Source organism: Ostrinia nubilalis, chromosome 4, assembly GCF_963855985.1.
Source record: "Ostrinia nubilalis chromosome 4, ilOstNubi1.1, whole genome shotgun sequence".
Lineage (NCBI taxonomy): Eukaryota > Metazoa > Arthropoda > Insecta > Lepidoptera > Crambidae > Ostrinia > Ostrinia nubilalis.
In genome coordinates, this window is record NC_087091.1 from 3,456,861 (window position 1) to 3,469,220 (window position 12,360).

Genomic DNA, 12,360 nt, shown 5'->3' on the forward strand with positions numbered 1-12,360 from the left:
AGTCGTGAAACGTAATAATAGGTTGAAATTTTTAGACAGTCAAAGGCAGCTAAAATGTTCCCCAAATGTGTATTTTTATTGGGACTTTTGTTTAAATTTTTGAATTTCAAAGTATCTTAGTCAAAATTGAATAAAAGATATTTCATTCGCTTCAATAGATATAAAATGACATATTTTTCAATCTTATATGATGGGTACGGGGACATGGAAACGTCCCTTTGTGAGTCAACTCCCACTTGACCGATTTTTCCATATCGAGATCCGTAATCATTCGGTCGTTCCGCCTGTCCGTCACAAACGCCCTGCAATATCGGTGACAGCTTGCACACAGAATGGTTTTATAACAAAAAATATAAATGTACTAGCTTTCAGCCCGCGGCTTCGCCCGCGTGAAATTTTGTCTGTCACAGAAAAACTTTATCGCGCGCGTTCCTGTCTCAAAAACCGGGATAAAAACTATCCTATGTCCTTTCCCGGGACTCAAACTATCTCTGTGCCAAATCTCATCAAAATCGGTTCGGTGGTTAGGCGTGAAAGAGAGACAGACAGACAGAGTTACGCATTTATAATATTAGTATAGATACTAGACTATAGACTCTATACCTCATACTATACAGTGTACTTTAACTTCTACCCATGTCGTTCTAAGAACACACATGTGAACAGATTGCTTTTGATAATAATATGCTTTGAAAAAATAGCGATGTGTCAAAACCACATTGATATCTAATTAGGAACAAAATTGAATTTTAACTAGAATAAACAGAATTTAAAATCCTATGTTCCTATGTTCAGCACAAAAGCTGAAGCAAAATACAAAACAAAGGACAGGTAGCAAAAACTTAAACATTGCGCTCAGACCATGCTTGTGGCATGAAAACCGGTGAATTTTTCAGGAAAATTCATTGTATTTCCACATACAAATTTCGTATTCTGCTAGGCATTTATCATTTAATTCAGATACGTTTAATAACCTGGCTGCCGTACGTTATATTACCAGTTAAACAAAGTTTATACATACAAAACACTAGACCCACTTATAATTTTTGGAAAACTGTTTGTGAAAATTAAAAGCAAACACATTTTGCCAATTTTTATTTGAGTGCAAAATAGTACTTTTAGTAAATAAAAAAATATCAACTTGTAATACAAACCACCGCTTACAGGTACAAAAAACAAGTCTTAACATAATAATCTCTTTGAAATCTCACTCTTTCACAATATCTGTAGGCTTCTCAGACTCGTTTCGCCTGATATCCTTTTTGTTTTCGAAGTACATCCATCTGAAATAATAAAATAAAACTTTAGTAATCCTATTCCATTTAGTATAAAAATGTCTGCGCCATTCTGATATGGACTACAGTCAGCCCAATGGTAAGGTGTATAACTTTACGGATTACGAAAATATTGCGACTTACTCCTATGTTTTGAGACAAAATCTTTAGTCAGACGACGATTTTACATAACAGATGTTTTTCATCATCATTTCAGAACGTGCACTGCTGAAGGCCTCCCCCAATGATTCCCACATCGCCCGGTTTGTAGCAGCCTGCATCCAACGCCTTCGCTACCTTTATGAGGTCCTAGGTCCGGTGTTTATTTTAGAAATGATAATGTTTTAACAGTTATTTGATTTGTTCAAGATACCCAGTAAATCAGATTGAACAAAATAATTGAGTTAACCTGGAAAAAGCAGATGTCTAATAATAGTTTTATTGGACAGTGCTCAAGAGTCTGGACTTTTCCAGTAAAAGTTCCACCGTCCATCGAGAGAGGTTTAAGGGCGCTTCAGTTATTTCTTTCGAGGCGGCACTTTGTTTTGGAGAATGTGTTTGTTTTCAAAACGGGACTTGTGAACTTTTATCGCAGTTAGATAACAATTACTTTATTGTTTGTCACCAGCTTTAGGACTACTTTTGAAAACATTTTTTTTGTTGATTTTGAGTGCAGCTTTTTTGGAATAACAGTTCAAGAGTAGGTCCTTACCACCACATTGGTACGATAAGCAAGAAAATTTGATCGTTTAACTGGCATTAAAGACACTTTCTGGAAAATTTTAAGACTGACAATTTTCTTGTGAGTTGAACATTTCATTTAAAGTCTAAGATAAATAAATCCGCTGTAAAATATTTCCATAAGTTCTGCGTTATTTCTATAGCTCAACTTTTGTGCCTACGATTAAAATTCGGTGGCCAAGAAGCCTCACTTAAAAGATTTTTTTTAACTCACCCAAAAATCATAATAGCTGGCAATGTCAGGAGAGCTCCAAGCAAGAAGACAGCTCCAGGCAGGATGTCCAGGGTACACCTGTACACCTTGGAGTATAGAGGCCCGTAAACCAGCGGCATCATCGCTTCAGCCAGCCCGAACAGAGAGTTTACCTTGCCTGACAGAAATATCTAAATTTATTGAAGTAATAAAAGTTAGATGCAAGTTGAACAATAGTTTAAAGATAAAAAAAAGTGTACAAGCGTGTAGTAAGGGGATAAGAAAAAAGTATCTGGTACTAACGAGAGCACTTAAAACAAAACACTGTGGAATCTTAAAGGGTCTATAGACTAGAGCAGTTCTATGTAATGTAACGTTCCCACGAATAGTATAATACAGGTAAAATGAACGACGATTGGTTCGTGAGAGGATGATACTGACACTAGAACATTTCATAGAGCGGCTCATTGTTCTGTAACAAGTAAATGCTTGTCTATACTCACCTTCAGATAGAGGCGGCACTTTACAACAAAAATGTATATTATGCTAATGTGCTTATCGACTATACTAAACTGAAGCTCAGGCAATCAAGCAGTCTCTGACAATCAAGTGTTAAAAGAAGATGATGTAATATTTCGTTTCGTTTTATAAGTTTCATAAATCGCTTTATTGAAAATACTGCAATTGACTCTCTTGTGCAACAAATACTTGAGTCATGTAAGAATGTACTTAAAAGTAGAGATGAAACGGATAGTTGTTTGGCCGGATACCGGATACCGGATATCCGGCTAGCTGCTAGGCCGGATAGCCGGATATCCGGCGGCCGGATAGTTGGCCCATTGTCTCGTTGCATGTCGTGACGAGTTTAGCGCCGCACAAGTGCTTCGAAGGCGATCAGTGGGTATTAGTAGACTAGACTAGTCACACTTTTCGAAAATCGAATCCGTCCGAATAGAATGTCAGATTTTGCCACTTGTCTAGGGGGCAGATCAACGGGCGATTTCGGTTGCTATCGTGCGAGATTGAATAGCGAAAATTAAATTAGTTTACTTGTTGCGTAATCTGACTGAACTGCATGCATCATGTCATCAAACCATCAGTGAAAAAAAGATCGCCTTTTTTATTTGGCAATATTTCGACACTAACAGATATTTACTATTTATGTATTCGTCATTAGAGTGAATAGCCCAGAAAGAGAAATTAGTTTTTTGAAAGACCTTAATATGGCTTTTGTAACTTTTTGGACTTTAAACAAAAACCGTCATTATTATAAGCCATTTTATTGATATTTACCTCAAAGATTAATGTATTTCATTTTATTAATAGAAAATTGTCGTAGTTTTTTAATATCCGGTATCCGGCCGGATAGTGAGTTACTATCCGGTATCCGGCCGGATAGTAAATTTAGGCCGGATATCCGGCCTACCGGATAGTTACCGGATATCCGTTTCATCTCTACTTAAAAGGACTCCACAACTCTTCAAAATCTGACATGCAAAATAAATATTTGTGGATGTGAGAATGTGCTCGCAAAATTTTACGATTCAACGGACACGCATGTATCAATTAATAATGAATTTGCTTCGTGTACAATTACTGTTATATTATTTTACATCCAATTCTGATTTGTTCAGGTAATAATCTAGATAGATAGTTATTGAATCGTCTAATATTGGGATTGAAGGTCGTTGAACTGACAGTGTTCTTAACCTAAGCAAATGTACTATCTATCGCAATCACGAGGAACGTTAATTTTATGTAGCTACCACTCCTGGAGACCTAGGCAAAGTCACAAACGTGACAGTTATAAATCCGATTTTTCGTTGAATTGTAATTTCTTCGCTTCGTAAAGTGATTTCGAAATTAAAACTGTCAATTTGTCATTTTGTCTAGGCCACTTAACTTCATTCACTCACCGAATTCTTCGCCGCTCACCAGTTTGGTCGCAATCGAGCGCATTGCGATAAACGACGTCCCGTTCAGGATCTCAAGTAGCGGAGCTAAAAGGGTAATTAATACATTATAACTTTGGCAAAAATATTAGCTTTTATTTTAAACTTCAAAGTACGAGTGAATTCTAGACAAGATGGCATAAATTATTGTGTTTCGGCAGAGAGGTAAGTTAGCTAGCTCTATGGTTGACGATTCCGCGTGTAGCTAGCTCACTAGCTCAATCTAATCATCAATTTTTAAAGTTATCTGTGTACTTTACTAGTAAATTGTGTTCGTACATAACGCAAGGTGGATTTAAATATGTAATTCTTCGTTACGATGTCATATATTACGGACTCTATACACAATCCCGCTGATAGCCTAGCAGCTTGGTGTCGGTTGCTTTATCAACATACAACAAAATAATCATGTTGACGGCTTGTATTTTCTTTAACTTTTGACAACTTGTCAAAAGTCGAAGACTCATATCGGCGGGCGTATATTAAACTGACTTACCCAAGTAAATCTCGAGGTCGTTCCTCGCAAAAGCATATGCGAAGGCTGCGACCACTTTGCTGGTGCACGATATGATGCCCAGCAACGTGTCATCCAGCTTCATGTACTTGCTGAATAAGCTCATCGAAAATGCAGTACCTGAACAATAAGAAAGTATAAATAGGCACGTCAGCGTCAAATATTTCTGACACCCAAAGTTGCCGAAAAGTTGACAACACACCTTATTTCAATTGTAACAAAGACGTGTTGCGAAATTATTGGTTATTTTGGACCAAACTATTTGACACTGACTGCAGGTACCACTGCTGGACTATGTAGTCACTCTCTCCTAACACAAGCGTATGTTTACCTTACTTGGAGAGAATAAGAATTTCATCATCATCATCATTTCAGCCACAGGACGGCCATTTCTGGACATAAACCTCCTCTAATGACTTCCAGATTAGCCGGTCAGAAGTGGTAAGCATCCAGCTTGACGGCCAATAAGACCCACCAAATTGGTGTGCCAGTGAAAAAATTCTACAAACTCACCTACTAAGTTGGTGACGATGCTGTACGTAGACCACATGCTGTACTGCACTTCGTCCCAGTTGAAGCGCATTCTTGTGAACAGGTACATTATCATGAACTCCCCTGCAAGTGATGGTACAATTAATACGATAGTACGAGTATATGGATTCTTGTAAAGACATGACGAAGACGACTTGTACAGACGACGGCACGTCAAAATGAACTCTGTGTATAGTCTGGTCTGTGAGCACCAGCTAGAGGTCATTGAACAAAATTCTACGTGCTCACAAACCGGGCTTTAGTTAGTGTTAATATGAGATTTTCAACAAAAATAGGCAGTCTGTCTGATATCGACAGCATCATAAAAATCTACTACTAGTTACATCGTAAATTATAAAAAAATCTATGAAGTATTATTGAATAGGTATAACTAGTTAAAACAAATAGGAGTGGAAAATGTTTGAGTCTAATTTATGATCAAAATTTTAAATTCGCCCACCTATACAGGTTTTTAGGTAAATGGGTATATGAGCCGACACTAGCCCATGTTAACATATGCATATAGTAAATGGTATGGTGAAGTCAGAAATTTGATATCATCATTTTAATTTTAAAATTTAAAATCAAATACGAATTAGTAATAAGCTTAACCTAATACGCAGTGATTTGACAAAAAAATAAACAAATATTTTTGATCTCTACGAGTAGAAAGTGTTAAAAATAAAAGTAATACTATTTCAACAAGATAAGATAATTATAAAGCTATGTACACAGATGGTTTAGCTTCCTACTTCCCAGAATTATTTATAAGACGTGTTATAAATAAGTTATTTTTACTTTATCTTAGTAGGTAAATTATATGACGTAGTGTTTTGTTGATCAGTTAAGAGTTATGACTATTTGTTATTGCTGAAACATAATCCTGAGTTTTAAAACTGTGTATTGTTCCACGATTTAGTCAATAGTTTTAACTAAAATGTTCATCATCTAGTTTCCATAAAATTAATGAATTTCAAGCAATAGACATTTTGATTATGCCAGCTAAGCATAGAATTTAATAAACACACTGTTGGATAACTAAGGGGTAGACTAAGCTTAATGTTTCCAACGTTTATCCCTCCAAAGAAATGTAAGTTAAAATAAAAACCGGCCAAGTGCGAGTCGGACTCGCGCACCGAGGGTTCCGTACAAACCTGCAAGGTTTACAAAAATCAAAATCAAAAAAAAATCAAAAATGTTTTATTCGTTAACAAACCAACTTTTACAAAAATTGTGGTGACATACCTAGTAAGTAAAAGTATACCTGTATCAGGTAGTTCCTTCATTACGACAATCGAGTCATAACTATGTTTTTTTTTTTCACGGGTTCAAGGCAATTAGATCTAAGTATTTGATATGAATTTCAACTTGATAGCTCTACGCGTTCATGAGGAAAAAAGTAATAAGTTTATATTTATTAAAAAAATATATATTTTGTAATGTAACTAAAAATTTAAGGTTTTCGGAATTTTTCCTTTATGTGTGCTATAAAACGTTGCTTCATGCCAAATTTCAAGATTCTAGGTCGACTGGAAGTACCCTTTAGGATTTGATTCCCTTGCGAGTACTTGCGAGTTTCAAAATATGCAGCTTAAATTGCTGTTTCTTTTGATTGCGTTGACATAGAAGTTTGATTTTGTTACAGCTTAAAGGTATTATAGACCTGAGTATTTGGTATGAATTTCAATTTAATACCTCTACGCGTTTATGAGGAAATGGGTAGTAAGTTTAAAATTATTAAAAAAATATATATTATGTGATGTAACTAAAAATTTATGGTTTTCGTAATTTTTCCTTTATCTATGCTATAAGAAGTTGCTTCGTACCAAATTTCAAGATTCTGAGTTCACGGGAAGCACCCTGTAGGTTTTGATTCCCTTGCAAGTGTCGAAAATTTGCGGCATAAACGGCTGTATCTTTTGATTGCGTTGGCTTAGAAGTTTGATTTTTTCACAGCTTCAAGGGACAGTAGACCTGAGTAATTGATATAAATTTCAGCTTCATACCTCCACGCGTTCCTGAGAAAAAGGGTCTTGACAGACGGACGGACAGACGGACAACAAAGTGATCCTATAAGGGTTCCGTTTTTTCCTTTTGAGGTACGGAACCCTAAAAACAACTTTTCATCCTAATTAATACTCAAGCTCAACTTAAATTAACGTTCGTTTTAAATTTTTATGAAAAACGTCGTTCGTTTGTTACCCTCCATTCTTTTAGTATCAATTCGTAAAACATACATCTTATCTCTATGTCCCAGAATAAGAAAGAATAGCTTTATTTTTTCTTGGAAAAATTCCATTTATTATTGTCCCAACCTTATCCAGGCGTACAGTCAGCTCCGAAAATGGCTGCTCAACTCCGAAACTTTTTTCGCCGAGATAAACGCGAAAATGTAAATATATTTTTAAGGCTAAGTGTACCTACTCGGGATATTCTCAAAGGCACTCGGGGACTTAACGAAATTTCTTTTCATAATAGAAAATTATTAATTATTTAAATTGGGCTCGGGAACATTTTGTCAATGCCACTCTTTATAAGTCAAGATATTTCGGGCAATTGTGTTTGTTTTGTACACTGAAGAAATAGAGCACCTGTTTTTCAGGCACTTAATGATATCATTTGAGCGAGCTCTGGAAAATAAAACGGGAAAGTAATAATGAAGGCATTTTTTGTGTAGATTATGGCCTCGTGGAGATCGCTTTTGATGACAAAAAATAACTTACGCGTGGGTCTAATCATCCACAGTCCACTAGTTAATAAGATATTGTGTGACGTGAGTACAGTCAGCACATCACACTATACAATGCTATTGCAAAATAGCACTTATTACAAATAAATACCTACCTATATATAATAGTCATAATAGGTATTCATTTGTCATAGTCATAGTAATAAGCCTCCTAGGTGGACCAACGATCTGGTAAAGGTCGCGGGAAGAGCCTGGATGCGGGCAGCGCAGGACCGTGCATTGTGGAAAACCTTGGAGGAGGCCTTTGTCCAGCAGTGGACGTCATTTGGCTGAAATGAACAAACGAACGAACAAATAAATAACACTAGTATTTAGTTTGATGTCACACATTTTACAGGTACTTGTTGTTATCAAAAAGTATACTTCACAGGCATTTCATTGTTTAGTTCAGGTTTATATGAACCTTCATTCCCGTTCATATAAACCCTTAGGTCATTGACAAAGAACTGGTCTGATTGCGTCGCATACACATGAATGTCCACTTGCATGAAAACATCACGATTCACGCTGTGCTCACGTGCGTATCACGTATTTATTTACTTATTGTGCACATTAGAACAGTACAAAAGGCGAACTTAATACTATATGGTATTTTCTTTCAGTCAACATTTTGAGCTGAGCAGAAATTAGAGTAGACGGTGCAATAGTGCAGAATAAACATGATCTAAACCGTGTAAAAAGATCTCTTACACACTAACAAATGCAATTTGTGATTCAGTATGGAATATAAACAAAAGTACAGTCAGCGTTAAATAAGTAGTTCGTGACACTCAAAGTAGCCAATAAGTTAGCAACACGTCTTTGTTACAATTGGAATAAGGCTGCGTTTTCACTTTTTGGCCACTTTGGGAGTCACGAACTATTTGACGCTGACTGTACAAAACATTTATATATAATAAAAATGACGTAAAATGCAAAAAATATAAATATTTATATCTTAAATTATGGTTTTACTAACCGTGCATAGGTCCAAAGACCACACAGACCACGATGAGAAGCAGCGACACCCTGAGCCGTCGGTTGCCGGCGCCTTTCTTGAAAGCCACCTTGAAGGTGTCCAGCACCAGGCCCACGTCAAAGAACTCTCGGAAAAAGTTCACGAATCCGTTGCCTTTCTGGAATAATGATAAAGTCTTCTAGACATTCGGATGTAACGGAATCGAAAGGTTCAAAGTTAAGATGATTTCACGCATGGTTTGGGGTTTTTAACAACTCTTAACGAAAACTAACATTAATCAAATTAATCATCATCACCAAAACAGCTGAATTTTTTTCTCAGAAATATGTCAAGTTGGTACAAAAGCACTCACAAATTTATAAATATTTCTATATTATTAGTAATTATTTTACCTCAAATAAAATACACTTGGAATTTTCTGGTTTCTAAGAAAATAGACGACGTTCATCATTCCTTTAAGATATTATTTTACGACACATTTCCTTGAAGAAGACTCAAAGAATAACTCACTAAAAACACTTACACTTTTCTCCCTTAGTTTCCGCTTCGGATCCTCCAAGTAAATGTATCCATACCACAAGCTACCAATGTACATGACGCTTGACATAGTGAATACTCCATAGTATCCAATCCACCTCAACAAGACCCCACTCAAGGCACTCCCGATTGGATATCCCAAGGACATCCACAAATTCACCATCCCCACCCTGTATGTTCGCTCCTCGACAGTCGTTATATCACCAATATAACTGAATACACCGATAAAATTCGTAAACCATCCCCCTGTGATCGCCGGAAAAATGGACTCCGTTAGAGCAGCAAACTCCGCGGGCAGTTCACGGAAGAAATAGGTGTTGATCATGAGACCTATGCATGACAATAGCTCCCCGACTATCGGTATTAAAATACAAGCTTTCCGGCAACCAGTCCTATCACTCCACGCACCAACGAACAGTATCAGAAGAACAGGAACAGCAGTCTGCACCACATTCTTCCACGCTTGAATAGTAGCAGTGAGTGTCTGAACTTCTTTCTCGTAATAGGTATAGTTCTCCGTCTCTCTTTGTTTTAATGCTTCGCATATTTCTGCACTAAAATTAAGGTTCACCAAACAAGCTTTTTCTAGATTCAAATTTTGCACAGCTAGTGACGCTAGAACACTAGGCATTACATAGCACGCCATTATTGGCTCCACTGTGGTATTCTTTTTTATGATTTTTAACCGTTCGATCCATGATATTTTCTTTTCAGTTTCATCTTTTGGTTTATCTTTTGTTGTGTCACTGGGTTTTAAAGGAGAATGTTCGTCGGCTTCATCTTTGTGACCATTTTCAGCATCTTTTTCTTCTTGCACAGACTGAAGCTTATTTTCCTTTGTAGAACCCATTGTTGTAATTTACTAAACCGCCTTCATGCCGCGGATTGTCACGTTTGCTGTTTTAGAAATAATTGAGCATCAAGAAACTGATTTATCTTAATTACATTTATTTGTTTTTCGATTGTCTGATAAATATTATGTGGTAGGAGTGGGGGCTCAATCTGTTTCAATATTTGGAGAGATATGTGGTGCTCCTGATAACTGGAAAGTACGTTCATGTAACAAGCGGAGATGAAAGCAGAGCGAGAAGTTTAATGAATCGCATTTGTGTTCATGAATGCGCTGTGATTATGATAAATTAAAGATGGTAAGAATCTACTTATTTTGTTTATAAATCTATAAAATGTAAATTAAGAACAATTTATCACGCGCTGTCGTACATTCAGATGGTTCTATTCTATGATGTAGATTTCTGTCTACTAAAGGTTCGCCTATGTAAAAACTATAACTAAACTTAAATGCTTTTAAACCTCATTGTTCCTACCATGTAATCCGCCTCGCTGTAAGTTCCTTCCATGCACGCGCTCTGTGTCGTCAGCAAACGTAAATGCATGATTGCTGCAATCTAAATATGACTATATGAATCTAAATACTCAAAGATGACTGACTGACTGACATAGTGATCTATCAACGCACAGCCCAAAACCACGGGACGGATCGGGCTGAAATTTGGCATGCAGGTAGATGTTATGACGTAGGCATCCGCTAAACAAGGATTTTACAAAACTCCACCCCTAAGGGGGTAAAACGGGATCCACGCGTACGAAGTCGCGGGCGGCCGCTAGTCTAGTATTACTATATGTTTTTTCTTAGATCATTTTTTTTTTTTTTCAATAAAATAACAAGCAGAGGCATATGCCTCCGCTTGCGTACTTATATTTTATTTTAACGCAAAATCACTTAAGTTAACTGTGTTTAAGTAATGGCTTCTATTCACTAAGATTGCGCAATTCTCGGAAATAATTAATCGTCAAAGATGTCTATTTATTATGCTAAATATAAAACACGTGCAAGTTTATCAAAGGCTTCATCAAGCTCAAAACAAATATTATTAATATTACAATACCTACTGGAGAAAAATCTGGAAATACCTTTATTAAATTCCATAGTTAAATTCAGAACATAATTTCAGAGAAAAAAGTTCTGCTTGTCTTATTCGCCGCTCGATATTGGAAACTGTTAATTAAAATATTTTTCCCCAAAATAATTAGGTTTAAATTTTTTTGGTTTTTGAATCAAAGAGGCTTTTCATGAGCCTGTAGAGAAGTGAATGTAGTTTTTCTAATTACAAATATAAGGGGGGCACCCAGCGCTGCGCATAGAGCTTCCCTAATGAGCTAAGTGTTGCCGCTAGCTCTCGAGACGCTAGCTCAGGGCAGTTACATGAGATACACATATTTATAGCTATTCGTTTTCGGCTGACGCTAACGGCAATACGTAACTATTTTTATCGAGGTATTTGGTGTATTATCTGGGTTTACCTTCTTCTACGTGCTACTTTTGCTACATGATAAATATAGCCTTTGTCCCTTTAATCCGTCTCCTTCCTTACCTGAATAAATTAAAATTATCGAAACCAATTTGAGTTTAGGGGTCCAAAACTCCAAATATAACAAACAAATAAGAAAACAGACACAGAAAAAATACTACTCGTATTTCACTTTCACGCATAATTACCACGCATAATTGTATTTTCAGTACCATCATGACCCACAGAACCATTTTAACGTTTCTATTCTACAATCCTTAGAGAAAACCGAAAGTTCCTTAGAATAAGTCGCTGTACACTCGAGGGCTGTCTCGGCTCGTGAATACCTCATTACGGGCCCAAGGTTGTAATGATTTTCTGTTTTACAGGCATATGTAGTTAATTTGACCTTTCCGGAGATCAAAGCAGGATACACCGGCTCGCTACAAAGCGGAGCCAATTAATGTGTCAAAGCTAGGCGAAGGCCCCCATCATTGACGTTTGAAATCAAGTCAACAGCGTGTAGGTTGTTTGCCCAGGCAATACACTCGCTATAGCTTTTAGGCAGCACTATTGTTTGGACGATACGAATTGTACAACTA

At 36.6% G+C, this 12,360-nt stretch overlaps 1 protein-coding gene across 1 annotated transcript; it reads right to left on the reverse strand.

Annotated features, from left to right (window-relative positions):
• Positions 1–1,080: 1,080 nt before the first annotated feature.
• On the reverse strand, positions 1,081–10,457 carry LOC135071427 (proton-coupled folate transporter-like). Its single transcript, XM_063965215.1, has 7 exons — positions 9,436–10,457; positions 8,913–9,069; positions 5,188–5,289; positions 4,657–4,794; positions 4,125–4,208; positions 2,230–2,386; positions 1,081–1,283 (listed from the first exon to the last, which is right to left on the reverse strand). Exons 1-7 carry the CDS (start codon positions 10,297–10,299, stop codon positions 1,208–1,210), a joined length of 1,578 nt encoding a protein of 525 aa, XP_063821285.1. The 5' UTR covers positions 10,300–10,457; the 3' UTR covers positions 1,081–1,207.
• Between the last annotated feature and the right edge of the window lie 1,903 nt (positions 10,458–12,360).